Source organism: Coturnix japonica, chromosome 17 (genome assembly GCF_001577835.2).
Source record: "Coturnix japonica isolate 7356 chromosome 17, Coturnix japonica 2.1, whole genome shotgun sequence".
Lineage (NCBI taxonomy): Eukaryota > Metazoa > Chordata > Aves > Galliformes > Phasianidae > Coturnix > Coturnix japonica.
In genome coordinates this window covers 4,030,589-4,057,947 of record NC_029532.1, presented here as the reverse complement: position 1 = coordinate 4,057,947, position 27,359 = coordinate 4,030,589, and the positions used below count along the sequence as shown (strand labels likewise).

Genomic DNA, 27,359 nt, shown 5'->3' with positions numbered 1-27,359 from the left:
GCACAAAATGCACCTCAGAGAGGCAGAAGGAACCTGCCCAGCACCAGCACTGCTTTGTCATTAGGAAAGGCTCAGAAGTAGCGTCGGGCTTTCCCAAGTAGTTGGTGGCTCACAACTACATTTCAATTTGATTTCTTGCCTTAAAGAAGCCTGAATTGCAGGGATTATTTTATGCAATAAACACTCACCTCTTTCTGTCTCCATCACGTGTTGAGCCTCAGAACCTGAAAGAGTTTGTTGATCAGCTTGAGACAGACAACAGTGTGATGGAACATCGCTGTAACCAACTCCAAGTCCTAACTGGAACTCCTGCGAACCTGTGAATGGGGCAACCCAGCAGAGGAATCATTCTGTAGGAGTTTAAAACCAACAGGCTCCCGATATAGCGCCAGGAAGAGACAGAAGGGGGTGGGAAAGCCAAAGGAATCGACCTTTGGTGTCACCTCTTCATCATGGTACCTGCAGTGTCACTCAAGCCACAGCTCACCTTGCTGTCACAAAGTACTTCAGCTCAGCTGACACAGAACTACGCAGATGATGCAGGGCCTGGTGCTGCAGGACACAAAGCCACAAACCCAGCTGCTGTCTATAAAGGTTTTAATATCAGTATAAATAGGCCACAGTTACAAAAAAATTGCAAGACTAGAGCAATGGAATTTTGACTTAAAAACCTTGAGCGAGGCCTTGCTCTTCAGAAACACACACAACACACAGACTGCAGGGTGGAGGGGAGGCGTGAGCACACATACACCACCTTGCCTTGAACCACTCAGTACAAAAATAGGAGTAGAAAGATGGTCTCTGAATTGCTGGCTGATCCCTACCTTGTGCCTTAACTGGACTCTGACTGGGAGGGAGAGGCAGACTGCACCTTGTGTTAAGAGCACAGTTAATGCCCAGAGAAGAGTCTGTCCACTCCCTCCATCAGACAGAGCTTTGCCAGCTGAGGTACAAGCTATAAAAATAAAGGTTCTGACTGTTCAGCACTTGTACCCAGCCAGGATGCTCTAGCAGATGGAGCAGGCAGGCTGTGCGCTGGTCAATGAGGAGCCCGTCGCAGCTCTCCTTACATTCACTGCGCTGCAAGAGCTAACAGGATCGTGCTGCTGATGTTACAGCTTGGTATCCAAACGCTGCCCAGACCAGGCCTCCCTCCCCGCCCCACTCCTTGTTACAGGCTCTCCCAAGGGTGATGCTGTCTGTGGCGGACATGAATCGTTCTGGTGTGAGTCCTGGAAAGGGAGGCTGTGGCAGAACAGCATCTATCTCTGCACGTGCCGGACGAAGGCCTGCACGAGCTGAAACAAAGGCTCCTGCCCCTCAGGGCCCAGCTTGGAGGCTGACTTCCCCTGGGGAGAGGGAAGAACCCCACTGGCAGGAGAGGAGGGACCTCCACGGCGGAAATAACGAGACAAGCTGGAAAGCAGCGTACTCTGAAATGAGAAGATACGACGAGTTAGTTTCTTCCAAGCGTACATCCATCTACCTCCCAAAACAAGGTGCTGGCGGCACAGGAACAAACATCAGCTTGCACAGCCCACATACCAAGGGCTGTTCACTCACGCAGGGGAATGGGCCGTACCAGGCAGACAAGGGACCTTTTCCCACAGAACACACTTAGAATGAACAGGGAGAGAGAATGGTACGAGCTGCTCACCAGCTCAGAGCTGAGCTCCTGCTTCATCCGCTGCTTATCGCGGGGATGCACCGCTGGGTCTCTCAAGTACCGAACAGCCTGGGAGATGAGCAGGTAGAAACAGTTCTCCATTGTAAACATGAGCAGAGACCTGTGCAAAGAAACACAGATCAGCAGGAGCCAAATATCCCAATTTCAGATCAACAGCCTTGGAAAGATTTCACCTACAGTACTAAGGGGGGAGCACTGCTGCTGCTCAGACTGGGCTCAGGCAGTGACAACAAAAGCTACAGTCAACAGAGCAGAAAGCCACACTTGCCCTGTGTGCTTTGGAGAGCTTCTAACAGGCAGTTGAACTCCTGTTGTTCAGAGTGAGAAGTTCTGAAGCCACCCTAATGCCTATAAACATCAGCTCTGACCTGAGCAGCACTGGGTTCTGCCCCTTGGCCACAGCTAAATAAAAGATCTAGAAACTTACTTGAGGGTCTTGGTTCCCTCTTGCATATTCAGCCCTGCAGCCTGAGGAAAAGGCTCCTTCTTCTTATCCAGCTGAAAAAAAACACCACTATTGGACACAGCACATACAGGAGCTACTCTTCAGAATGTTCATCAAAGGAGTTCTCTGAGGTTACTGCAGGAGCTGTGCCTTCCCAAACACAGATGGCCAGTACCTCTCCCAGCATGTTGAGGGCCACATTGACTGTAGCAAGGAGGGTCCCAAAGGAAGGTGCGACATCCGAATCAAAGGCTGGTGTGGTGAAACTCAAGACAAAGAGCACGTTGTACTCAGCAAGGTCCAGTGACTGTGGAGAAAAGCAAAGAGGACCGTGTGACCTCTGAGGACCCAGAACGTCACTTGGGACGACAGAAACCTCCCTGCCCAGGGTGCAACATCTCTTACCTGATCCAGGAGTATCTGGCAGACATCAGGGGTGAAGTGGCGCAGCGCAGCAAGAGATTTGCTGAGGATCTTCAAGAGGCTGTACTGCACCATCAGCAGCGCCTTCTGCTCTGCTGCCTCTGACTCGGGGCTGGGGTGTTTGGAGGAGGCCTGGGGGTTACGCTGCACTCGTGGAGTCACACTTGACGGAAGGGAGTCGCCATTTTTTGTCTGCAGAGAAAAGCGTGTTAGATACATTCCTGATTGTTTTGCATTAAAGGTGATGCTTTCAGCAATGCATGATCTCTACCTCACGTTCAGCTGTATCTCTTAAACAAATTAAACCAGATTAAGGACACCAGGTCAGTGATGTCTTAATGGCCCTAGAGAGCACTACAGCAATGCAGCTTCCTTGATGCTTTGTAGGCAGCTCTAAAACGATAATAGCATCACTCAAGCACAGGCTGCTGTTTCTCAAGGTCTGACCTTTCACAGTCAGAGCTTTTCGTCTCAACTACTATCTGAACGCATTTTTGCTGCAGAAAGATGCAAATCCCAGCTATTGATGATTGCTGGTAATCGTCACTGGGAACAGAGCCCAGATACTGAATAGCATTTGGCTTTCAGCATGAAGCATGAGCACACAATGCTCCCAACTTTCAGCCTTCAGGTCCCCATCCTCACTCACCTGCAAGTAGTGCTGGAGCATTTTGCGGCTGTGCAGGAGGGAGGTACAGGCCTGACACAGGTAACACAGATTGACCTGAAATAAAGAAGACGAGGGAGAAATCTCTTCAAAAATCAAAGCCCATCCAGGCAGAAGAGTGTGACATAAAGGAAAGAACATAAAGAGCCGTAATAAAAATAACTGCAGTGCCACTTGCTCTTACCACATCCAATTCCCTGCATTCCACCATTAAGTGTTACCTATGGCAGTATCCTGACTCCTACCTGCATGTCCCTCATAAGCTGCGGCAGGTGGAAATGCCACTCCTTTGTGAAATTTGAGAGCTGGAGAATGAAGCCAACAGTGTGATCAGCCTCCTCCAGACAAGCCAAGCTCTGTACCGTCCGTACTGCATTGAGGCACTGGAAAGCAGAGAGAAGTAAATCAGAGCCAAAGCATGAAGTCCATTCTTCTAGAGAAGAAAAAAAAAGACAGCAGCTGCGTCTTTTTAACACTTCTACAGTTACTGACCCATTTCCACTGTTGCTGCAACACAGAGGCCAGGTGAACCATCACAGAGAAGGCACGTGACATACCTGAAGAATCCTTTCTTGATGGACACCAACAAAGTCCAGTGCTTCTGTCAAGAAGTTGTATCGGAGTGTCTTGAGAAGGCGCTCCATCAGTGACATGGAGAGGCGATAGACCCCAGGCCAAGAAGGAGCATCCTGAGACTTCCGAGATGAAGCAGATGTCTGCACAGATACAGAAACAAACGACTTGTGGCACACACCACAAACACTTTGCATCATTTTCAAGTCTCCAGGTCCTAAAGGAGATATGTCCCCCAACCCAAAGGGCTCCTGTTCAGCCACAGCCTGCAAGGCAGGGCACAGCAAGCTCTCCTGGCACATTGCTACCCAAAAGGAAGCAGCACCCACCTGAATGGCTCCGTTAGTGCTGAGCTGGTACACGCTCAAGAGGGGCAGGCAGACACTCTGTGTGACACCAGCCCCAGCCACTGCTGCTGCTCCCTACAAGGCACAGAACAAACTACCATTAATATCTGCAGGCTTCTCCCTGGTCTAAGACTAAAGAGGCTCCTCCTGCGTTACCTATTTCTGTCCCTTGCACTGCCACCACCCTTTCAGAGAAGCTTTGTCACACATACTGCTAAAAACTAGCAACAAGAAGAGCAATGCTGTTCTTGCAATCAAATTTAACCTGCACAGCTGTACTGTCAATTCCATTTCCATGTCACCTGCTTTGGTAAACACCTGATCTTTGAGAAGAGCTAGCTTTGGAATGGCCTTCATTGCACTTAAAGTCCTACACTAAGTTGAATTTGTAATAGATAAGTAACGCTTTACCTCAAGTAATGAGAAACCAGGTTCCAACACTTAATACTGTTTTAAATAGGCTGGATAATCTGCATTGCAGAACACATTCAGTGAAAGTGCCTGTTCTAAATTACAGGTCTGCTCTGGCTGCCTCAGATCTTCCAGCTGAGACATCCCATCAAAAAGAAGAAGCAGGCAAAACAGGAAGGCGTAAAGACAGGACCCACTGCTTGCCAGCTTCTAACAACCCCTTTATCTACACACCACTGTGCAGCTGCATCACAGGCACAGTAATGAGATACACTGAGCCTATTAAAATGAGATGCTTTCTTTTCTCTGCATCTCTCACCTGTTGCGTCCTTGCTAAGGTCAGCAGGAGATGTAACGAGGCCTCTGTGAAGTGAAGGTTTTGTTTAACTCTCAGGCTGATCTCCAAAGCAGTAAAGATGGTAGGAAGCACAGGGACTTTCCTAGTAATCTGCAGCCAGTAGTCTCCATCATCATCAACTTCACAGAGCTCTTTTGCGAGATGCAGACCCAAAACACAAACCTGGAGGGGAGAACAGGGTATATGCTTGACATGTACGCCATGAAAGAAATCTTGAAAGCATTTCATGTGATGATCCGAAGTTCAGCCATTCTCAGAATCATAAATTAAGGTGGCTGGTGTCCCTCACATTATACTCTGTGCAATTCCTGGCTCTCATATAAACTGTGACAATGTTTCTTAGGACAGATCTGAAGGAGAGACAGCAACAGCCAATTTCCCAGGCTGACATACGCCAAAATACCACGGAGCAATTCCAATGTAAGAACTGCCAAAGTTTCCTTTAGAGGCAGCAGGAAGCAAACGGGGTCCCCAACACACACAGATCTTTTTGTCCCTTTACCCCATCTCGCTGGTCCTTGTGTTTAACACGGGAGACATCATCTGTTTCCATGCTGTCCTTGTCATCTGTGGCATCTCCCAAGGTCAGGCTGTGTCGAGTCTGATCGAAGAGTGCAATGACCTCATCCTGGAGCGTTTCACACACACTCAGCACCAGCTGGGAGTACTGAGGGATCTCATTCACTGCCACACACATGGAATAGGTAACAGTTAGCACACCAGCTTAGGTCTAACTGGTAATATCACTGGGATACATTCCTGAGAGTTAATATTACTGTTTTTATTGTAGAACCCAAAAGACAGAACATGAGGAATTGTAACAAAGTCAGATGAACAAGGCCAGAAGAATATAATAATTTATAAGATCACCATCCGAATCACATCAAACGTAATTTTCCCAAGAAGTCATTATCAGCTGATTACATTTCAAAGCAGAAATCAAGCACTGCCACGGACTGACCATTCTGTAGCTGCTCCCAATAACACTGCCTACCCATTGCTCCAGATTGCTGGCCCCAGTCCATGGATGCAGCCTGCTGTCCATGAGCTGCTGTATAAACACCACACTCTCATGAAAACCCATCACAACAAACTGCACCACCTTTTACTCACATGACTGCAAATTCAAATTCAGCACCAAATACAAATATTAAAGAACAGTAATAATTCTCCACTTTGTTTATTTTCTGGACAACGTGGGCTTGCAGGCCCTGCAGTGGGACAGGGACTGCATTGGATCAGGTAAACTGAGACACTCCTCAACTCAGTGCCTTTATATCAGTTGCACAGCATAGAAAAATACTGCCCAGGTTCCACTGTATTAAGTGCTACTACAGTGTAAGCAGTCCCACAAAGGACTGAAGTAACAAAATAACATTCTACATCTTGCACTACAGCTAACACCATACACATCTTTATGCTGGAAACGTGGTAGTGTTAATTGTGTATTCAGCCATGGCAGCACTGCTCTTGATGTTAGTACATACAGAACCTCACCTTTCATCTCCTTCATCTGCAGCACAGTGATAAGAGCTGAGAACACTTTGGCTTTGGTTTTCTCCATCATCTGCTGATCTGCCTGCAGAACTCCCTCCAGAATCTGCGTCAAGGAGTTTATGATTTTATCCACAGAACCCAACTCGCTGACAACAAAAAGGAAGAGCTCTTCAGATTAGACACGATCCCTCAGTAAATACACTGGCTCAATTGAGCTGTGTGCATCATTGGTTTAGGTTCCTCCAATGAAACCTGGGCAAGTCACTACTTCAGCTCACTACAGACAGGCCACAGCACAGTACAAATGCAGGGCTTGCTATCACAAAAGCCTTTTGTCATACACTTTTCACCAGAAAGCAGCAAGTCAAACCATGTATGCATTGCTATAACATCTTTCAGCAACAAACTACAGATATTTGCCATCTCAAAAGGAAACTTCATTATAAGGCATCAGGTTCCTCCCCAGATCACTAAGGGAAAATCACTAGAGCAAAACACTTAAACATACTTTCCTAAGTATTTATGCTTAGAAGTGATCAGTAAATACCCATATAAAATAATACCTACCTCTTCCACTGCTTCAGCAGGATGAGAAGAAGTGTACACAGCATAGAGCCCAGCTGCAGACAAGATACCGACATGGGAACCAGAAGCTAAGAAGAAACATCACAAGAGTTAAAGGTGTAACAGTCAATTCAATGTATACAGTGCAAGAACTGCCCTGCCCAAGTACCACCGCAAAATGGTTTTTCAGCAGCTGGCAGCACCAGGGGAACCTGAGCCCTCTGCAGGGTCACCCAGCTGCATCAAAAATGACACATTAAACATAGATGTATATGAAGCTCAAGGGAAAGACTCTGATACAGTCCAAATTTACAGGATCTGAAAGAAAAAAAACCTATGATGGGAAGCAGCTGCAGAAATAGAGCTCCTTACAGTACACATGAGATGAGCAATTGGAAAATTCAAGAACGTAGAGGAATTTGCACCTACCAAAGCCTTGGTCCCATCCAGCACATCCAGAAACAACTGCTGATGAACTTCAGGATCAGTGAGATGCATTATATCCGCCTAGGATCCACAAAAGCAAAGCTCAATCAAATACAATAAAAGATACACCATTTTTCCTCTCTAACATCAACCTGCTGTTCTGTTCCTTAAAGAATTCACCCAATTTTGTATCAGCTGAACGATGCAATTTTGCAGAGATCACTGAAGTATATGAGCAGTTAACGAAGTTGGCAATGGCTGATTTCCCTGCTGGGCCATTCACTACACCAAGCAAAATCTCTTCAGGTTCATTTAATTACTTCAAATTGCTATAAAAATTGCATATCACTCCCCCACACTCAAACAGATGAAACACTAACTACCCTAAGCCTACACCATCCTTGTGCCAAGTCCCATTCTCAGTGCAGATATATCATAACTGAAAGGAAACTAACAATGGATTTTCACTATGATGTAGCTAAACCCTGAGAAGCTGACACTGCATTATTCAAAGTGTTAATATCAGATTATCATGAGAGATAAGAGAAAAAGCCCACAAGGGCAGCTCTTACATGGCTAGTAGATATAATGAGCAGCATCCGCCAGGCTGAGATGAGCATCTGATATTCTGTCATGGAGGCACAGCTACTGCCCTCTGTCTCTGCCACATAATATGCCAGCGATTTCACATATTCTGACCAATAAGCAAAGCGATTTTTGGTGGAGAAATTCTTCAGAGTGTCTTTCAGGGACTGATCCAGGGAGCCCCTGACCAAATAAGGAGGAGAAGATATCTTCATTTATTCTTTGGTCAGAGAATACACTCCTTCTGAGACTCAGGTAGGAAAGCCAAGGGCACGGCTTGCAAGTGAAGGGTATTCCACAGATTAGACCTGTGCAGGGAATCCCACTTTTTGCATCATACTGAAGGAGAAAAGATGATCCCTGAAGAAAATCTACCATTTGTTTTGTTGTTTTTTAATGGAGATTTTAGTTAATCCCGACTATTCATTATATCAAAGCAGTTATGTTCAAAAAAACTAAACTCAGTCTGAGAGAATGACTGACATGCTATTCAGCAATCACTATGCAATTCACTTAGTTCACCATTTCTTCCATTAACTACCGTATATTCTGATTACAGGGTACAAGGAAATACCAGCATTCTCACCTATGGGCTACAGAAACAGATCACAAACATACATGTGAATTTCTTGCAATCACCAATTGCATAAAGAGATCTTACAAAGTTTTCACAGGATTACGTGTATTTACTTGCTGAAAGCCTGTGTGGTCTATCGGAACTAAGACACAGAGTTCAGACTTTAGTAGAGGGATGAAGGAGAGACTGCCAAAGACTCACTTGACAACATAGTAGATCTCCAAGCAGATGATTTTCATGATTAAGGCACAGGTATCCAAGACACTGAGCTACAAAGACAAGATGAAAGCAAAATTTGAGCATCTTGCTCCGCAGAGTGAGTGGAACTCTAATTTAACCTTACCCACCCACTCACAGTGACTGATAATCTGGTTTGGCAGACTTGTTTCTCCCATGATAGCAACAGTTATGTCATTTGACAGTGGACTGGTGGTGATAATGAAGGAATACTGGATTCAAAGTGGCAGTCAAACTGAGTGAAGGCCCAGGCCACTCATAACGAAGGGGAAAACACCCACAGGAGGGAAGAATGCAATAAACCTCTCTGATTTCTCCATGACTCCAGCCAGCCTGAGCTGTGCCTAAATACGAGGAGTCAGACAGCATACACAGTACAGGTGCACTACGTACAGCACATCTTCCATAGAACACAAACACAGATGCCAGATAACATCTATTTTGATTTCACATGTGAAAACAGAGCAGAGAATTTCTGAAGTTAGTCCACTGCTGTACAGCCATTCTCTACAAAGAGCACAAATACATGCTTCAGCTTCTGCCTCTGCTGAGACCAGTCAGTCACACTGCTTTTCAGAAAGCTGAAAGCACAAACAGCCACACACACTTAGAGACCCATCCAAGAAGTACAAAGCTGCCTCCATTTTGCCCTGATGTAACTCACCTCTGACGTCTCTGAAGGCGGAGGAAGAGTCCCAAACAGTGGATTAGTCAAATTTTCCCAAAACTTTGGCCTAGGAGATGGATACAGAAGGAGTATCAGTCATCTCTCTCATGCTTAGCAGCATTTGGTCCATTCCAAATTCCACATCTATTTGCTTCTGAACACGCACACTTTGGCTTTTCATCTTCTTTCCCAAGGGACAGCACAGATCAAGTTCAATACACACACACACAGCACACCCCTTACTAGGATGCACAAAATCTAGGATGCAATTGTCCCTCAACAGACCAAAGAAAGGGCGTTATAGGATACAGGCAGCAGAACACACTGTAGGAGAACAACCACTCACTTTGTCCTCAGAACCAGCATGGCGCTGTCTCGGCGGTCCTGCCACAAGGCGTGCAGGAAGGCGATGGCAGCACGGTGCAGGAGGGGAGGACACCAGTACCTCTCCTGTTGTTTGGAGTCTATAAGCTCTAAGACTACTTGGAGGCAACTCCACTCCCCCAGACTGAACTCCTAAAGCAAAAGGAAATGAGAGAGGTTATGCCCCCACCAAACCATTGCAGAGATGTGTATTACGGCAGAATGCTCTCAATTCCTCTTGAACAGAATGGTAAATCTTGAGTACATGATGCAGTGGGAATACACTGTATAACAAATAGTACCAGTTTTTCACAGTACCTTTTTCACTACTGCTTTGCAGTTGGAGATTTTCTTGAGTTGGGGCCTTTTTTGCTCTGACTCATTAGAGAGGATCTTATGAAAACTAAGAACAGCTCCTTAATAAAGCTGAGACCACAGCACAAGCATTCACTGCAAACACGTTCTGCATTCACCTTTACATCAGACACACAGAGTTGCACGTAAAACTATTAGACTCTAGAGATCCATGCCATAAGACACAGAGATGTTACAATAAAAGAGCAGAGAATCTCCAGGCAAATGTCAGCCATTCTACCTTTGAGCCATCACTGCCATCCTTCACTTCCAAGTTCAGGAAGAGCTCGATGAGCCCAGGCTGTGTCTCCACTGCCACTGTGAGGAATTCCAGTATCATGACCTTAATGCGCATGTCCTCGATCTTGCTCTGCAGGCGGGTGAGGAAGGCGTCGCGGATGGCAGCAGCATCACTACCAAGACAGGCATAAACAGACATGGGAGCAACCTGTAAAAGGAAAGAAACATCAGAAGCCAGGATAACCAAATGCTACAGAACGCCTCTTCTCTAATACAAATAGCTTTCAGTCCACACTCCCTTCAGCCGACTTGCATTAACCTCCCTGATACAAACAAGCCTGAAGAAACTGTTTTGAAAGAATTCAGTGGTGGAATCAGTCAGAAAGGAAGAAGCAAAGCTCTCGTGGGAGCCTCATCCTACCGTAGCCAGTCGCTTGAGCAGCTGGATGGCCAGGCGTGGAAGCGCAGGATCATGCTTGTGGTAGATATATTTGGCCAAGACAGCAATAAGATTGTTTCCATGAGCACCTGAAAGGACCACAATCAGAATCAACGATTAAGAGCAGCTATTTCACAAATAATGACTTCCATAGCAGGAGGTGAGAATTAGGTGAGTCTTCCAAAAAAATGAAGCATGATGGGATCTTAAAGACCACCCAGTTCCAACCCCTCCACCACAAACAGGGTTACCACCCACTAGAATGCCTTAAAGGAGGGAGAATTAGCCTTCACCTATCACTAGAAAGCACATTTTGGACATTTCAATAACTGACATATTGTCTGTAATGAGACACACACTGACTATTTCTAAGTAACAAAAAACCACAACTTCCCAGGCTGTCCCCATGGAGGAATACATACCATGCTGAGTAAGTGCCTGTTCCAGTGGAGATACCACACTAGAGGGGGGTTTCAATCGTATGACATTATTGGTGACTGAGAATGCCAGCTTCACAGTTTGTATCAGCAGCTGGCCTTGGCCTTGTGACTCATCACTGTGTTTTGAAAAAGAAAGCAAAGTAACTGTGTTGACAACTGAGGTTTATTATCTGCACAACATTCAAAGATGAAATTCTGCACTCTGTCAGTCAGAGGTTATAACACATTTTCACTCTGACTGTCACATCACCACCTAACAGCTGCTGAAATACAAACCCCCACACAGCCACAATGTGGATTGTCTACTCAGCCCTGAATTCTCAGCATCAAACAAAAAAGGAAAATAGTCTGACAGCCTATTGTCACTTCTCTCCCCCTCTTTATGAGAAAGGTTTTAAATGCATTAAGACAGAGGGAGAAACATTTGCATGAGCCAATCTTAAAGAAACTATAACACATCCACGATAGAGGATGAGACTAAGCTGGCTCTAAATCCAGCATTTTTCTAAGGCTTTCCTTACGAGACAAATATTCTGGAGAGATATTAAAGCCAAAAAGCATTTTCACATTGCTATTTGCTTTCTCTCTAATAAGTTTGGATTCCCTTCCAGATGTTCCAAAAGAAACAAAAGGCAGGCTTTCTCAAAAACAACCTCCTGGCAAGTTTGGCTAAGCAAAGTAGAAAACTAAAGGAACAGCATGAAGCATAGAGTACAACAAAAATTAAATATGGATCCGTAACAAAGAAGGCTTGCTCCTCTAGAATATACAAGGCAGGCTGCCACAGATCCCCAGGTAAGTGCAATCATGTCAAAGCTACATTTCAAATACTGCCCTGTTGTTTTCCTTCTTACACAGAGATGAAGAACAACTCACCTACTAGACTGGGAGGCCATTACCATGTCAATAGTGTGCACACCAATCCCCATGATGTTAATGACAGCTTGCCCTGCTTCAGTGTTGGCCAGGCTGAAGATGCACAAGGACTGAAGGCTGGGGGCATTGCTGTGGGACACACACACCACAGAACATCATCATTAAGATCACTCACTATACTTTCCGCCCCCAGCACTTACTAAATAACCACAAAGTAATGTTAGCATTTCTACATGTCCACTAACTTCCACTTCATTCTCCCTTCTACTTCCTTCAGAGTGGATATATCAAATAGGAAAGTGGGTGGCAGTCTGCGCCATGGAACACATATGCTTTTTTCCCTTTCTGTATCAGATATTCTAAAAACCACCATGCTTTTCTTTGTCTCTTTTTCTACCCTTCCTATTCTCAGTAATGCAGAAAACCACTGAAACCAGCACTACACAAGCAGGCCAGTTAACTCCAGGTAACTTACATTCAAAAAGTGAAACAAAAAGACAGCAACAGAGTCCTGCTGCACTATAAGCCAGGCAACCCCAGACCTGACATCCATCATCCACCTTACCTACTGCGAGGATCCATTTCAGGGCATAAATTCAGTATTGCATGAATCAATTGTAGAATGAGGCATCCTGAAACACAGATGAAAAGGACCGCTCAGTTTTCAAGACAACCTGTTACCTAGTCCCTAATATTTTCAACCAAATCTCAGCATCTACCAATACCAGCAGATGATGTACAAAGCAAATCCTAAATGTCTGCCAGAACAAAGAGCTGATTAAAAAATGGGAAAAATTTACGTATTCTCCCCAAGGCTGGTGATCCTTTTCAACCTCACCTGCCAACCCCCTCCATTTCCTTACCAATTTTCTCTCTCACTCCATGAGAGTTGTAACGCCATTTGTGGTAATTCGGTAACATCTCCTTCAGGACAAACACGATGCAGGGCACAAGCCCTTGGCTCTGGGTGCTACCAAGTTGTCCCTGGAAGAAACAGAAATGTTATTTTTTCCTTTCACGTTTAATGGACATCAAATCTTTCATAGGAAGACCAGCTATGGGTCTTTAAATGTGAGAAAACCACTGAAGATGGTGACATAGATATAAAAAAAATTTCTATTGTCTTGTAGATCAGATCAGAGCAGAGCTTTGAAAGAAGCAGAGAAAGCACAAAGCAGCAGCACATAAGGAACACTGACCAATGACTGATTACTCAGAGACACACTGCTGTATTTCTCTTTCTCAGCTGACTTCACATAACGACCACTCCAGAAGCACTCACCCGGACCAGAGTCGTGATGAGATTCAGGAAGGAGATGGTAACTCTGTACTCGCCTTGAGGCTGCTCTATGCTCATCAGCAGGTTTCCATAGCCCCCAGCATTCATTCCCTCTGCACTGTGAAACAAGCAAGGGGATTCATTGTACAAATAATACAACTTCGACATGAGTGAGAAATGCCAGAGATGCACAGATTCCATAAATCTTAGATTTCAAACAGGCAGAAAGGTCTTATGGCAAATTATGAACAAATCAGGCAGAAAAAAACAACAACACACCAATACCTAACCATGTGATTCATACTGGACACTGGATTGGCAACAAATGGTAAGAAGCCCGTATGGTGAAGGTCAGTCCAAACCTGCATGAGAATAAGAAGAGATATTATCTCGCACTCACATGCCTATGTACCAGTTTTCAAACTTAGAAAACCAAGAAGGTCCTCACCTTGGCTGGCATCCGTGCAGCCAGTACAGTCAAACAATTGACACAAGAAGCAATAACATCCATAGGGGGAGAGATTACAGTTGTCAGCCTGGGAAAGACAAATATGCATAAAATGCACTGTCATCTGTGATCTAGCCTATATGCTGCTGTTTTGATCCAAAGCATCAAACCTACACTCCAGCACAGACACCAGAGTCCGCACTGTCAGTTCAGCCTTGCCAGCTCTCCCTCTCCCTTGAATCAGATCAATTTACTGCACAAGGCAAGGCTCATCAGACAACAGGCTGTCACAGTGATTAACCAGCAGATGACTGGAGGGAGAGTTAATATGTGCAACAACGTCCAAGAAAGAAGTGAAGGAGGGATCATTCTGCTGCACCAAAGCATTCTGTAGCCAGAACAGTCCTTACTGAACATCAGCCTTGGGAAGTTCAGCCACTGAGATGCACTTCTTTCAGATCTTTTGGTAATGGGTAAGCAAACACATTTTCAGCTCATTACACATTCTCAGGTACCCCTGCTGTTAGTGACTCTGTGCTGGTCAATGACTCACCTCTGCAGCAGCATGTAGATCCGTGACGTGATTGGCAGAAGGCAATCTGCTATGGACACATCAGTGCTGATGACTTTATGAACCAAATCAATGATTGGCTTGACCCTCTGACAATGCTGAATCACATCTAGGTAAAGAAATGTAGCATTAGAATGCAAACATTATGCATCAGCAGTTATCAAGCTTAAAACAATGCAAGTTCATCTTCCAGAATATCCCCAGGCTCACTGCATTATATGCTCTCAGCCTTTTGCAGTGGATTACTATAACTAAAATCCCAAACCAAAACCACCAACAACAACAAACCAGGTTTTGGGTGAATATTCCAAGCTCTTTCAGAAGTACTCAGGGCTGCTCAATCCTACTATTAACTTAAAATTGATAACAACAATCAATTACTTTATTCTCTCTTATACTCCCTGCCTCTCTCACCTGCTGTGGATACAACATGGAGCAGCATTTCAATCTCACAGGTAAACAGTGTCCAGCTGCTGTAGGAATACTCCCATCGTACTAAATAAGCTCGATCATCCAGCATCACTTGGCCCACTGTACCCTGAGGTATCCGCAAATTTGTCTGACCTAGTCCTAAAGAGTGAAGAAGGAAGTAAATCCGTAAGTCTCCCCACAAGTTAGAAGACAGGTAAAGAACTAAATTCCACAAATCACTTGAATAAGAAAAGATGAAATACAGTTTCCTTACCCAGAGGATAGAGGAGCTTTGGAGCCTGCCTTCGCCACAGGGTGCCATCTTCATGAGAGATCACATCAGGAGGTTTATGCTTGTAGAGTTCAATATAGAAGGACATTTTATCCAGGAAACTGTACACCTGTACAGAAAGAGAGCTTAAAAAAACACAGCCAAAGAGACAGACCCTCTTAAAAATTAATCAACCATGTCATTAGCATGCATTACCACACAGCATGCTACCCCTATCTTGAAATAATCTCCCAAACACCAAGAGAGATCTTGTACCTTCTTTGCAGTAGATTTATCTGACACAAGAGCCTGGAGCAGCTGAAGGAGAGGAGTAAGAAGGTGGGGAAACATCCCACATACACTGTCCAGGATAATACCCAGACCTGCAGTTGGTTCCTGGTGATGGAAACAAAACAAATGTCTTATTGTTAAAAAGAAATGCTAAAATAGCCTCAGTACAGCATAAGGATACAGCTCCTTTCAAAGTCGTACACTGGACATTAATCATGCACAGAAGTACCACTCCAGTCCTTGCACAGACTAAAGCATGAGGCAGTGTGCAAGTATAAGGCAGGAAGTAAGACTAACGCATTACGCATCATCCTAATTCTGTAACAACAAAAAAATAAGCAGGATGCTTTTGCCAGCAGTTAGTTCAGTCCTTGCAATACCAGCCCTATTTTAAACTATCACCTATATTAAAACTTGTTCCAGTATCCTTCAAGAGGAAAGCCAGGGATGGACCTAAAAGGCAGGAAAGGGCAAACGTAAATATAAGATAGATACAAATGAACACGGGCTCCTCAGGGCCTCCTAGCAACTAGCTAACTAAATACAATCAGTCTGTTCCTTTCCTAAAAGGGAATCATTTTATCAGGTTTTGGTTATAAGCAAAGCAGGTCAAAGAAATTTCCAGCACACTCACTGTCTTCCAGAAGAGCTGAGGAATGCTGGAAGCTGCCAGAACTTCACATGCTGCATCAATTATATCCTTCAGAGGAAGAGAAGAGAAACAAAACAAAATGTTACTTTACACAGAGAATTCTCATCAGAACCAAATTTTGTCACATTTCTAAAATTTAAGTTTCCGTGCTTACCAGCTAAGATGGAACTACTACTTCTGGCCAAAAGAGAAGGAAACACCCCCCACAAAACCAATCTAAAGCCATGCTTCTTATCAAGGAACAGCCTGGCCAGGACAAACACGTCCACTACATTTACAAAGGACTGTATCATGTCCCCTCAAACTTAAAAACTGAACATGTGTTACTTCCATTGCTTTGGAAATAAAACATTGACAAGTGGCTTGAAATCCATAGGACTTCAAGATATTCTGTATTTCACTGTTATTCAGCCAGTCTGCAGTGGTGTTTACTAAATGTGCATAGTGTAAGCCACACTTTCTAATCTATCTAAAACACAAATTTTGCTATTTGAAATGCAAGATTACGACCTAACAGAAGTAATTAGTATCAGTTATGATAGGTTATTTCAAATTAGCTAACAGACACAATGAGCAATGGATGCTTACTTGCTGATTGCCCAATGTATGCAATTCCAGTGATGTCAGGACAAAGGAAAGAAGCCCATAAATGCACATACAAGCTGTGCTGGCAGTACACTGCAAAGAAGGAATATATAAGAGCATTACAGGAAAGTTTACGAGCTATAGAACATAGTGTAACAGCACTTAGTCTCCTTTACAAACCACACACCTCTGAGTAACTGAGTAACACCTCTGTCATGTATCCTCGCTACAGTACAACAAGCAGTCATCAGTTAAACCACACATAACTGAACTGAGAAATCATTCACTGCTACTACTAATATCATGAAAAACACCTTCAAAACACCAAAAAAGAATCATTCAGTGTTCAGAGAAATCAGATTTGCTTTCATTGGTTTCTGCCCATCAAGGTGATTGCTCTCACACACTGTATTGCTTAATGAAACCATATCTGAAGAACAGTGCAGAATTAAATACTAACAAACTCACATTCTTGCCCCCACTGCTAAGTGATTTCAGAAGCTTTGTCAGGTACTGGAACACATTGAGCTGGATAGCAGTGCTGCCCAATCTCCTGATAACATTGGTTGACTCCTCAGGATTTATGGTATGACGGAGCAGAGCCCAAGCCAAAAGCACAGGAGCGTGATGTGAGACATCCCCTAACTGCAGCAGCTGATTGTCCATTTCCTGCACGGAGATAAGAGAAACACAACTGAGATCTCACGGAAGCAGAAAATACTCAGTAAGCATATTGCTGATGGCAGCTTTCTGCTAACACTCATTGTTCTATTACAGACCATTACTTCAAACATCCAATGGACCAAACTGTGCATGTGCAGTCTTGGTCTGTGTGCTTGTTTTACTGACTTTGTGCTCTTTTAACCTCAGAAGTTCTCTGTCCTAAAAGCCCTGACACTGAGAAGGGTATGAAACAGAAGACTTTTAAAGCTCACATTGCCTAACACTTTGCACACACCTTTCTTTAAAGAAAGGCCCAAGATAATCAAGTATGTAAGTGGGAGAAGAATTAATTTCCTTCTTATTTGTCCCATCAAGTTTCATGGATGCTAGCTCTTCTATTTGGCCAGCAAACACAAGAGTCAGAACCTTTTATACATAATCTTTTAACAGCACTGCTTCGATAACCAGAGTAAGTTTTACTTACTCTGTCAGGCTGAACATGGAGTTACCCTGCCTGCACTTTACCTGGTGGATATGTGAATTATTGGCTAACTTGTGCTCCTCTGTTCTATCATCCAAAGCTCGCTCATGGAGGGAGTCAATTTCCATGCCTTCCACCAGAATAAGAGCACTAAAGTAGCTGCAAGCAGGAAAGAGGAAAAAAAATCAAGTAGGTGAGACATTTTGTATCAGAATTCAGCTGATGTTTTTGTTCAGTTGGTTTCTAATGTAAAAAGAATGACAGTCAAAGAATAACATTCAGTTTGCATTGGTTCAGCTGCTCTTTAAAGAAATAAATTAGCAGCAGGTAATCCAAATTTTGTCTTGAAATGCTAAGCATAGAACAGTTTAAAATGTTCAAAACTACCACTGAACAAACAAAAAGACCCTTCATTCCTTCAGGACACAGCCTAAGCTATGTCCCACACAGCAAAACTGAGACACTATCACCACTTGTATAAGCAGACCCACAGCTTGTACTAAGGCAATTCAGTTCACACTACAGAACTGTGAAGATGCAGTTTCACTTTATAACTAGTCAAGGTGAAACTAAATGGCACTGTGTCTTAATTGCTATTCTTACTACAGACAATTAAAGCTGGCATCTGGATGCCCCTCTGCTTTGCAATCACCTCTTCATTTTGCCACCAATGTCCAGTGCAATCAGAAAAGACATTCTGCCTTCATCATAATTAGTTCAGCTTCATTTTCAGAGTGGTGATTTTAAAGTGACGACTTAAGAGAGAGAAGAAATATAAGCACTTTTTTCTTTTTTTTCTATTACTGAGGAAAACAACTGCACTGTTCTGTACTCACTCTACAGATATACGTTACTCACCCAATACGATCCACCAGGTGATCCATGCTCTCATCCACCAAGTGCCTGTTGGTTTGTCTAGTGCCAAATCCCTGCTCCTTGAACAACTTTGCAAATGCCAGAAGCTCATCAGGTGCCATTTCAAAGTACGCATAGTAGAGGAAGATGACTTCCAGGAGCATGGACTGCTCACGGAGACATTGCACAAACCAACGGGAAACCTGACGCTCTGTCTGCACAAGGAGAAGTCCCACCATCATGCATCAAAGCTCAGAGATCAGAAAAATCAATCAGAAACCAAGAGGGGCTGAGCTATTTCAATGCTTGCATAGTTGGTGGTTTGCATTAATAACAAAAGCCACTGCAAGGGTACTGATGCAGAGAGACTATGAAGAGCTACAGTAATTGATCTGTTATAGCTGACTGTTATCAACAGATTTCTTACATGGAACAATGTGTTTCAAACAGCTTGCTTTGGTTCTATGCAAAAGTGTGCTCGATTAAAGAGAAAATAGCAGTTAGATTCTTCAAGAGAACCATCTTATAGGCTACATCTGCATGCAGACATTTCAACATGCATAAAGAAAGACTTTCTAAGCTAGACAGATATACTTGGGAAGTTATATAGAAGAGCATGGAAAAAAAAATACCATGAGATTTCCGTGTGTTTCCCATGTAGGAGCTTCTGCTTTGTACAGTTCTTCAAACTGTTTACGGTAATTAGGAACAAGTTCCTTGTCCAGCTTCTCAATACACTGGAAGTACTGTGCCTTAAATAAACAAACAAATAAATAAATGAACTTCCATATACATTCTTGTGTGGTTTTTATAGTCACAGGTGGATAATTACTACACAGCTTACATATTTAGCTTATTTCAATGACATCCAGGAGAAGGTTCCAGTACTCACTGTATAAGGGTGCCTCTCATCCTGGAAATAAGTGAGCAAATGGAGGACACAGCGCAGAATGCAGATCCTCTCTTCATAGTAATAGTCAGCAAGCTGTGAATACATAACGGCACCAGCATCAGTTTGTTACTGCGTTCAACTCCAATTCACTTTCCTCTTCCAGTGCCTTCAGCACCAGAATACATAGAGCTCAAACACTGCTACAGATGGAATTTCAACTAAGCAGTTTTAAATTATCTAAAAAAATAAAAATAATAAAAAATAATTAAAAAAAAAACCACAAGAATTTAATTTACTTAACAGAATTCAATAAAACAAGTTGTTGGGATGTCTGTAATTATACTATCCAATGAAACTTGGAAAAGAAAGGCAAAAATAAGATACAATCTTCTATTCTTAATCTTTAGTAATCTACTGCCAGGTGTGACGATCAGCCTCCCTTCCAGAGCTGTCCCTTCAGACAGAAACATACAAACCCACACACTTTGGAATATGTGGAAGCATTTGCCTGACAGCTGAACTCCCCAGCATTAATCCTAAAACTGCCATCACCCCGAGGCTTTCTGAATACAAAGTGTCAGTTCTCAGATCTTTTCAATAGAAAATATAAGCTGAAATGACTAACCTTCAACATCAGAGCCTGACTCTGCCTTTCATCCTGAAGAACTGTCTGTAAGCAAAGCATAACAAAATGATTACCCACCGCAGAAATACCTACTGACAAATACCATCAAAAACAAACAACAAATACTCCACAAATGAAAGAAATAAGAAAAAATTTCTTTCCATTTCTTTTGGAAAGACTGTTTCCAAAATGACAAAACCTAAGTACTTAATTGTGAATGTTTGTTCTTCATCTCCACCCACTCTCATTCATACATCTGTAGGTTTCCTCTGCTCCTGAGACAGAGATGAGCCAAATCCTTCCAGATTCAAGCAGGAAGAGGACCAGAAAGTTAGACCTGAACTTCTGCTGTCCCACGTCTGTACAGTGGTAATTGGCCACCGCAGGTTCAGAGAACACAAACTACAGTCTTTTCCAATTCAGAATGTGGGGTTGCATATGATCGTGTTCATCAACAGATTACTGGTATTGTGGACAGGTGTATAGTGAACAGGAAATAAATGGGAGCTAAGGACCTTCAGGGAGTCCCTCGTTCCTCTGTAATCTTCCTGAAGATAACACTGTAATAATTGCACGCTCTGCTCTTCATCCAGACCCTGGAAAAAAAAAAAGAGAGATGTTCTGAAATGAACAAAAGGTAACTGAATTCATTAAAGATTCTCTCCAAATATTTCAGGTTGAATTTCTCTTCAGAATAAATAAAAATAGCATATTTTTGCCTTTCAGGATGATGCTTGTTTCAATCAGCACTTCAGTTGAAAGCAAAATACACAAGCCTTGATGTCACTTAGGTGCAGCCAGTTAAAACCTCAGCAGAGGAGCACCACAGTCATTTAAAGAAAGATACTGCCACTGGTCACCTAACCCTCACTCCCAAAGGGGAATCACAAGGAATGTAACCTTGCAGGTAAGCAGCATTTTCAAATGTGGCAGATACCTTAAGGGATATTGGTTTTCAGCTGAGCAAAAGATGTCTTGAAAGAGCCCGAGACCAAAGAGGATCACTTCCGAAAAGCAGGAGGGAATGTAAACCAGGAAAAACAAATCACTTCATAGAGTCACTAACAACCTCAGGAAAATTTGATGTAGAGCCACTATGGGTAGTTGTAACCTTCTTTAGATTACTTTGAACTGAAAGAAACTTAACTTTGCCTCTCCTCAGCATGAAGAAAACACAAGGATAAGAATAATAATCAGAAAAGCACCTTCACTCACCAAAAACTTGCTGACCCTCAGGCCCAGCTCTTTTAGTGGAGCAGCTACATCTTTATCAGCTTTTATCTTCTCTGCTGAAGTTGCACTACAGAAAAAAACAGTTATCATTAAAAACACAGCAACCCCAAGGAAAGAACTCAAGAGGCTTAATTTCCAAGTTATCAATTTTACCAGTTTAAACTGAACACTTGTTTGCTCTCAGTGGCCTTTCAAATATGTCATACAACAACAAGCAGCAGTTTTCCTACCAGACAATACTCAACACTGTTCACTACTTTATCAGTATAATAAACACAGGCTATATTCACTCTATCCTTTCCAGTGAATGGATCCAGTTATCTTTCTGACACGAGTAAGTGTCAAGAGAAGACACTTTGCTGCAGAGTGCAGACTTGCACTTGGGCTCCACAGTTGGGCAGAAGTAAGGATGGGTTAAGAGCTTTCCAACATTGGTAATGACAGTAGAAGCTACTGTTATTTCTTTCTGGCCTGTATTTTATGCCCTAGAATAGTCTGGATTAAACACTTCACACTGTTGCTCCTTTCCATAAAAAATCTATTTTTACAAAATCAGAGAGAAATATTCAGTATGCCCCTCTACTTATTATTAGATTCCATTTTAGACATTAATTTCTACAATCAGACAATTACTGTACCTTGGAGGCTTGTAGTATGAAAGCCCTTCTAACAATCTCTGCCAGTGCTTGTTCAGTTCTGATGCAATCTGTGCCTAAAAAAAGAACCAAATACTACTGAACAGATTCCTCAACATCTCCAGTCCAGTAGCAGATTTAAGCAAAGCAAAGAAATTCCACCATCACACAGACAGGAACAACACAAGGCAAATAACAGCATCTATGACTCAGACTGATTCAAGGTGAGTGTTGTAGGAGAAAGCTTGCTGCTTTGCCTAACATTAGGAAAGGAGAAGAAAGAGAAGGTGCTGGTCCAGGTTCTGATACATTTGCATTTCCAGCCTCTGGGCACTGGCACACTCTGACACTGAGGACAAGGAAAAAGCAGCAAAACTAGTATTCAAACAGATGTGCAAGTGATGGATTTGGTCATGGAGTCCATTAAGTGACAGGTGAACAGGCTTATCAAGACACAGACTTACTGGTTCTCTTAAAGCTGATCTGCCCAGGAGAATTGTCCACAATTCTCTGCTGCTCCTGTAAACAAAGAGAAAACATGGAGACTGTTTTAATAACAAACACCATTTCAGACTTCTACTTAGCACAATTATTATTAACGTTTTCTACCTCCATTCAAAGATGAATAAAAACCAGGTAAAGAGAAGAAACACAACGTGTTTTCAAAGGGAAGTCCCGCTAACCTCAGCTCTTCAGAACATGCACCTGAGCTTCTTGTTTCTTCCTGCTCCTGAGAAACTTATAGGAAAACCAACCCGTGCTGGAAGGTGCTACAAAGCAACACCTCACCCTGGCAAATGCAACTGCAAAGATGAGTGTCCCTACAACAGCTCTGCAGAAGCACAGGTGCCAAGCAAGCTTAAAACTCACCATCTGTCAGTAATGTAATACAAATCAGGAGTGAAAACACCACAACTCCCCTCACTCTTTAAAGAAGAACACCCAATAACTTATCTTCAGATTGGCATCATCAAAATAACCCATGTAAAAGCAGATCACCTGTAACGCCTGACACGTGGTGCCATTAAAATGGCTTATGGAAGCCGCTACTTCCAATGCATCCATCAACCAGTTTCTTTCTACTTCCAAACTCAATAGGAGAACTTCCCTGTGTGGGACCTGCACCCCATCAGAGGGAGAGCAATGGGAGGGAAGCTCCCTTGCTGCAGCCATAGGGAATAGAGCTGTTCTTGGCCCCATTGGGGGTGTGAGCTTTGCTTTAATACAACTTAAACACCGAGGGGCTAAACGGAGAGACAGAATAAACGACCAAAAGGGCAGGAAAAGCAGCGATCTGAAGGGGCTCATCCCATCAAAGGGCTTCCTTCCTACAGCTCCCACGTGGCTGCCGGGTGTCAGCGAAGGGCTCCCAAAGAAGCGAGGCCGAATGGCCACATTCCCGCAGGGATCTGCCGCCCAGAGCCGCCCTAAGGGCACGGCCAGAGCCCACCGAGCACAGCCCGACTGCTGAGGCGGCCAAAGGGGGGATTTCCACAGCTACACCGCGATGCTCTGCACCAACCGAAGCAGCAGGAGGGCTGGAGGCATCCCAAGGGAGACAGCCCAATAGAGACACCTCAATGGAGTCACCTCAATAGAGACCCCCCCAATAGAGACACCCGGATCCCTCAGGGCCCCTCAGCCGAGGGACGGGGCGGGCCCAGGCGGAGCGGGAGGCGGGGTCGGAGCGGCGCGGGCCCCTCGGCCGTTAACTCCCCCGTGTCCCCCCCCCCACACACAGCCCCTCCTCTCCTCCCCGCCGTGCTCCTCGCCCCCCCCCATCAGCAGCAGTTCGCTCTCAGCGCTGCTCGCCGCCCCCTCCCCAGCTCTCCGTCCCGGCCGCATCCCGCACCTCGCGCACAGCCCGCCCGCCGCCATCTTCGCTGCCCCTCTCACGTGACCCGCGGCGGCCGCTCCGCCTCCGCTCCCCCCCCACACTCCCCGTTACGCTGGGTCATGTGACCGGCGACAGCGCCAAGATGGCGGCGTCCAGCCAGGTAGGGGAGCGCTGCGGGGAGCGGGGGGCAATGGGGGGCAATGGGGGGGCAATGGGAGGCAATGGGGGGCAATGGGGGGGCAATGGGGAGGCCGCGGCCTATTGGGGGGCGTTGGGCAGCGCCTCCTGTCGGGATCTGGGGATGCGTTGAAGGCTCCCAGCCCATTGCAGCCTGGCCCCTGCTGTAGGCTGTCCAAAGCCCCGTCCAGCCCGACCCTGAGGGCTGCCAGATTTGGGCACCCACAGCTCCCAGGACCTCTCCGCCCTCGTTATTAATGGTTTCATCCTATTATCTAACCGAAATCTGCCGTGCTCTAGTTTAAAGCCCTTAGCAGATAGCCCACTCTCCGCTGAGGAGTCCCTTCCCGTCCGTCCTGCCCCTTAGGCACCGGCAGCGTTACCTGGCAGGCACCAGAAAGTAACGCAGCAGTGCAATACCTCGTGTTGCAAACCTGCACGTCAGCAGCCTTTGCAGGCTGGAACAGAAGATCTGCATCGCAGGTGGTGAAACTGCTCCTTGTCCTGTAGCCCAGCTGGCAGCTTGCTGCAGTGGAGCCATCTGGGAATGGTTGTGACTTGCTTGCTTCATATTTCATGTCAAAGATGTAATTTGAAGCATTTCTGTTGCAATATCTGAATACCCGTGTATTGAGCAGTTGGCTTCTGTCAGCACAGCTTGGATTCTCCAATAGGGATAATGGTTTTGGCTGATCCCTTCTGATCTCTGACAACGTTTGTCTGTTTGTTTTTAATAGGAATCACAGTAGCATAAAAGAATTCCTTCTAGTGGACAACTACTGAGAAGATCAGGACCCATAAGAAAGATCTTGAAAGCCAAAGCCACATTGGACTGGAACCATGTTAAACAAACCAGTGCTGGTGGAATCCCTGATCGTCTTCAGCATCGTTCTGTGTGTACATGCAGTGGTGTGGGACCGCTACTCCTGGTGTGCTGTAGCTCTCGCCATCCAGGCTTTCTATGTCCAGTTCAAATGGGACCGTCTGCTGCAGCAGGGGGGAGCTGTGTTCCAGTTCCGCACCACAGCGAACAGTGGGCTCCTGCCTGCCAGCATGGTCATCCCCTTGCTGGGGATAGCAATGAAGGAGAGGTGTGAGGCTGCTGGTATCGTGTACTTTGAACGCTTTGGTATAGTTGTAGCTTCCACTGGGATGTTGGTTGCTCTATTTTTGTCTGTAATTGCTGTTGGCATCACAAAACCTGTGCCCACCAACACTTGCATACTCACTGGTGTTGCTGGCAGTATAATTATCTATACCATGAAGCACTCTTTGACTGTTTCAGAAGTGATAGAGGTCCTAGAAGTGCTGCTAATTTTTGTCTACCTCAGTATGATCTTGCTTTACCTGCTGCCTCGATGTTTTACTCCTGGAGAAGCATTGCTAGTTCTCGGAGGTATAAGTTTTGTTCTCAATCAGCTCATTAAACGCTCACTGAATGTAATCGAGGGCAGAGGTGAACCCATAGACTTCTTCCTTCTGGTGGCAGTTATTGGAGTTATTATTCTTGGCCTTTTTTTCACTGTTCTCTTCATTTTCATGGATTCAGGTACGTGGATTTCCTCCATGTTTTTCCACATGATGACAGCAGTGCTAGGCTTAGGGGTCATCATGCCTTGGCTTTACCGACTGATCCGGAGGAACCCTTTGTTTTGGCTGCTCCAGTTTTTGTTTCAGACACAGACGAGGGTTTACCTTCTCGTATACTGGACTTTTTTGGCTGCTTCAGCGTGCGGCATTGTTTTCTACCAGAATGCCAAGAGATCGTCTGAATCTAAAAAACACCAGGCCTCAACCATAACCAGGAAGTATTTTCATTTCATTGTTGTAGCGACTTACGTTCCTGGACTAATTTATGACCTCCAGCTTCTCCATGTTGCTGCAGTCCTGTGTCTGGCAGTGTTCATATTCTTAGAGTATATTCGGTACTTCAGGATCAAACCGTTTGGCCAAACTCTTCGGTATTTGCTGTCTCTCTTCTTGGATGAAAGAGACAGTGGGCCTCTAATTTTGACTCACATTTATCTTCTTCTTGGCATGTCCCTCCCAGTGTGGTTGTTCCCCAGATCTTGTGCCCCTAAAGGTGCTTTGTCTGGGGCAGGAGCATTGGTGCCCTATGCTGGGGTGCTGGCGGTAGGGGTAGGAGACACCATGGCCTCTGTTTTTGGCAGTACCATGGGGGAGATCAAATGGCCGGGCACAAAGAAGACCTTTGAAGGGACAATGACAGCAATTTTTATTCTGATCTTTGACAGCAATGTCAACCTGAACTCCAGCTATGCCTGGATTCTGGTGTCTGTGAGCTTAGTTTCACTTTTGGAAGCTTATACAACCCAAATCGATAATTTGCTGTTACCTCTCTACCTCCAGATCATGTTCATGGTTTAGAAGCACTTCCAAGAATAGAGGTTTCTCCATTTCTAGAGCAAAGCAGCAACAGAATATATGCACATCAACCACAGATGCAAGATGATCCAAGCACTGTTTTTTCTTTTGTTTAAAAACAAATGAGAAATAATTCTATTTAAAATAAAAGTTTTGTTTCAGTCTCTTTTTCTGTAGTTTTTTAAGAGAGCACAAGGTGACTTTTGTCAGCACAAAAAGAAAATCACTGGGGAGAATCTATTAAACCCTTCTGCACTGATAATCCCTTATTGCCAAGTGCCCATTAGGACAGAACACAGTAAGTGCTCTCTCTGCCTCTTCCGTTTCCCCAAGAACTGCCTGAGCTGAACCTTTGCTTTCCAGGCTCCTGGTTTGAGGGATGCAGTTACATCCTGACAATTTATCCCCCCCAAAAAGGCACCACACTTTGGGAATGGTGAGGTGCCACCACAGACACCTTACACAATTCTCCCCTGCAGTCCTGACTGTGCATTAGGAGCACAGGTGGAGCAGAAGTGATGCTCTGTGCCAACAGATCAGGTCCCAAGAACAAGCCAGGACCCGCAGGGAGGTGGCATTGCCCAACATCCCCCACCTGGGCCCAGCTCCACACCTGAGCCTGTCTTTCCCAACATGCTAAAATTGTTCAGGGTTTGTTTGCAGACAGATGCTGTTTGCAGAAAACAATTCATTCTAGGCTGCATTTCCTTCACATTGAACTGCAAAACCTGCAATTTCAGTCCAGCTTCTTGCTTCTGTTTATCCATGTGAATTGGATGTTTTTGCAAGCTGCAGATAATGGTGCATATAAGCAGAGGACAGAATCATTGCTCAGCAGCAGGCACTGCTCTAAAAGATTAACTCTAATAATGGAAAGGTACAAAGAAAGTTC

The 27,359-nt window shown here is 44.6% G+C and overlaps 2 protein-coding genes across 6 annotated transcripts; one reads left to right on the top strand and one right to left on the bottom strand.

Annotated features, from left to right (window-relative positions):
* Nucleotides 1-580: 580 nt before the first annotated feature.
* NUP188 (nucleoporin 188) lies at nt 581-23,992 on the bottom strand. Of its 5 annotated transcripts, none has more exons than XM_015878950.2 (45): nt 23,921-23,992; nt 22,533-22,587; nt 22,072-22,145; nt 21,416-21,500; nt 20,716-20,796; nt 20,201-20,245; nt 19,576-19,668; nt 19,316-19,435; nt 18,687-18,898; nt 17,873-17,987; nt 17,153-17,353; nt 16,688-16,777; nt 16,082-16,147; nt 15,433-15,552; nt 15,160-15,286; nt 14,889-15,044; nt 14,457-14,583; nt 13,904-13,991; nt 13,735-13,817; nt 13,459-13,573; nt 13,040-13,160; nt 12,742-12,808; nt 12,177-12,305; nt 11,283-11,416; nt 10,843-10,949; nt 10,423-10,629; nt 9,811-9,980; nt 9,462-9,531; nt 8,762-8,829; nt 7,971-8,166; nt 7,402-7,479; nt 6,976-7,061; nt 6,409-6,554; nt 5,906-5,962; nt 5,414-5,595; nt 4,873-5,073; nt 4,125-4,217; nt 3,780-3,938; nt 3,468-3,605; nt 3,205-3,279; nt 2,538-2,747; nt 2,308-2,439; nt 2,115-2,185; nt 1,658-1,787; nt 581-1,433 (listed from the first exon to the last, which is right to left on the bottom strand). In XM_015878950.2, exons 1-45 carry the CDS (start codon nt 23,944-23,946, stop codon nt 1,263-1,265), a joined length of 5,277 nt encoding a protein of 1,758 aa, XP_015734436.1. In that variant the 5' UTR covers nt 23,947-23,992; the 3' UTR covers nt 581-1,262. The 5 variants fall into 5 exon arrangements, with proteins under 5 accessions (XP_015734436.1, XP_015734438.1, XP_015734437.1 ...); XM_015878952.2 differs by having other exon boundaries at nt 13,741-13,817; XM_015878951.2 differs by lacking the exon at nt 23,921-23,992 and adding an exon at nt 23,591-23,647.
* DOLK (dolichol kinase) lies at nt 23,949-26,633 on the top strand. Its single transcript, XM_015878958.2, has 2 exons — nt 23,949-24,065; nt 24,820-26,633. The coding sequence occupies exon 2, from the start codon at nt 24,923-24,925 to the stop codon at nt 26,468-26,470; it is 1,548 nt and encodes a 515-aa protein (XP_015734444.1). The 5' UTR covers nt 23,949-24,065; nt 24,820-24,922; the 3' UTR covers nt 26,471-26,633.
* The last annotated feature ends 726 nt before the right edge of the window (nt 26,634-27,359 follow it).

Coding starts and splice junctions, on each gene's coding strand:
- DOLK (XM_015878958.2), top strand. CDS start 24,923: ATGTTAAACAAACCAGTGCTGGTGGAATCCCTGATCGTCTTCAGCATC.
- NUP188 (XM_015878950.2), bottom strand. CDS start 23,946: ATGGCGGCGGGCGGGCTGTGCGCGAG. Junction 13,992..14,456: donor ATCTACATGCTGCTGCAGAG/GTGAGTCATTGA, acceptor TGTCTTTCCCAG/GCTGACAACTGTAATCTCTC. Junction 8,830..9,461: donor CGCCTTCAGAGACGTCAGAG/GTGAGTTACATC, acceptor TTGTCTTTGTAG/CTCAGTGTCTTGGATACCTG.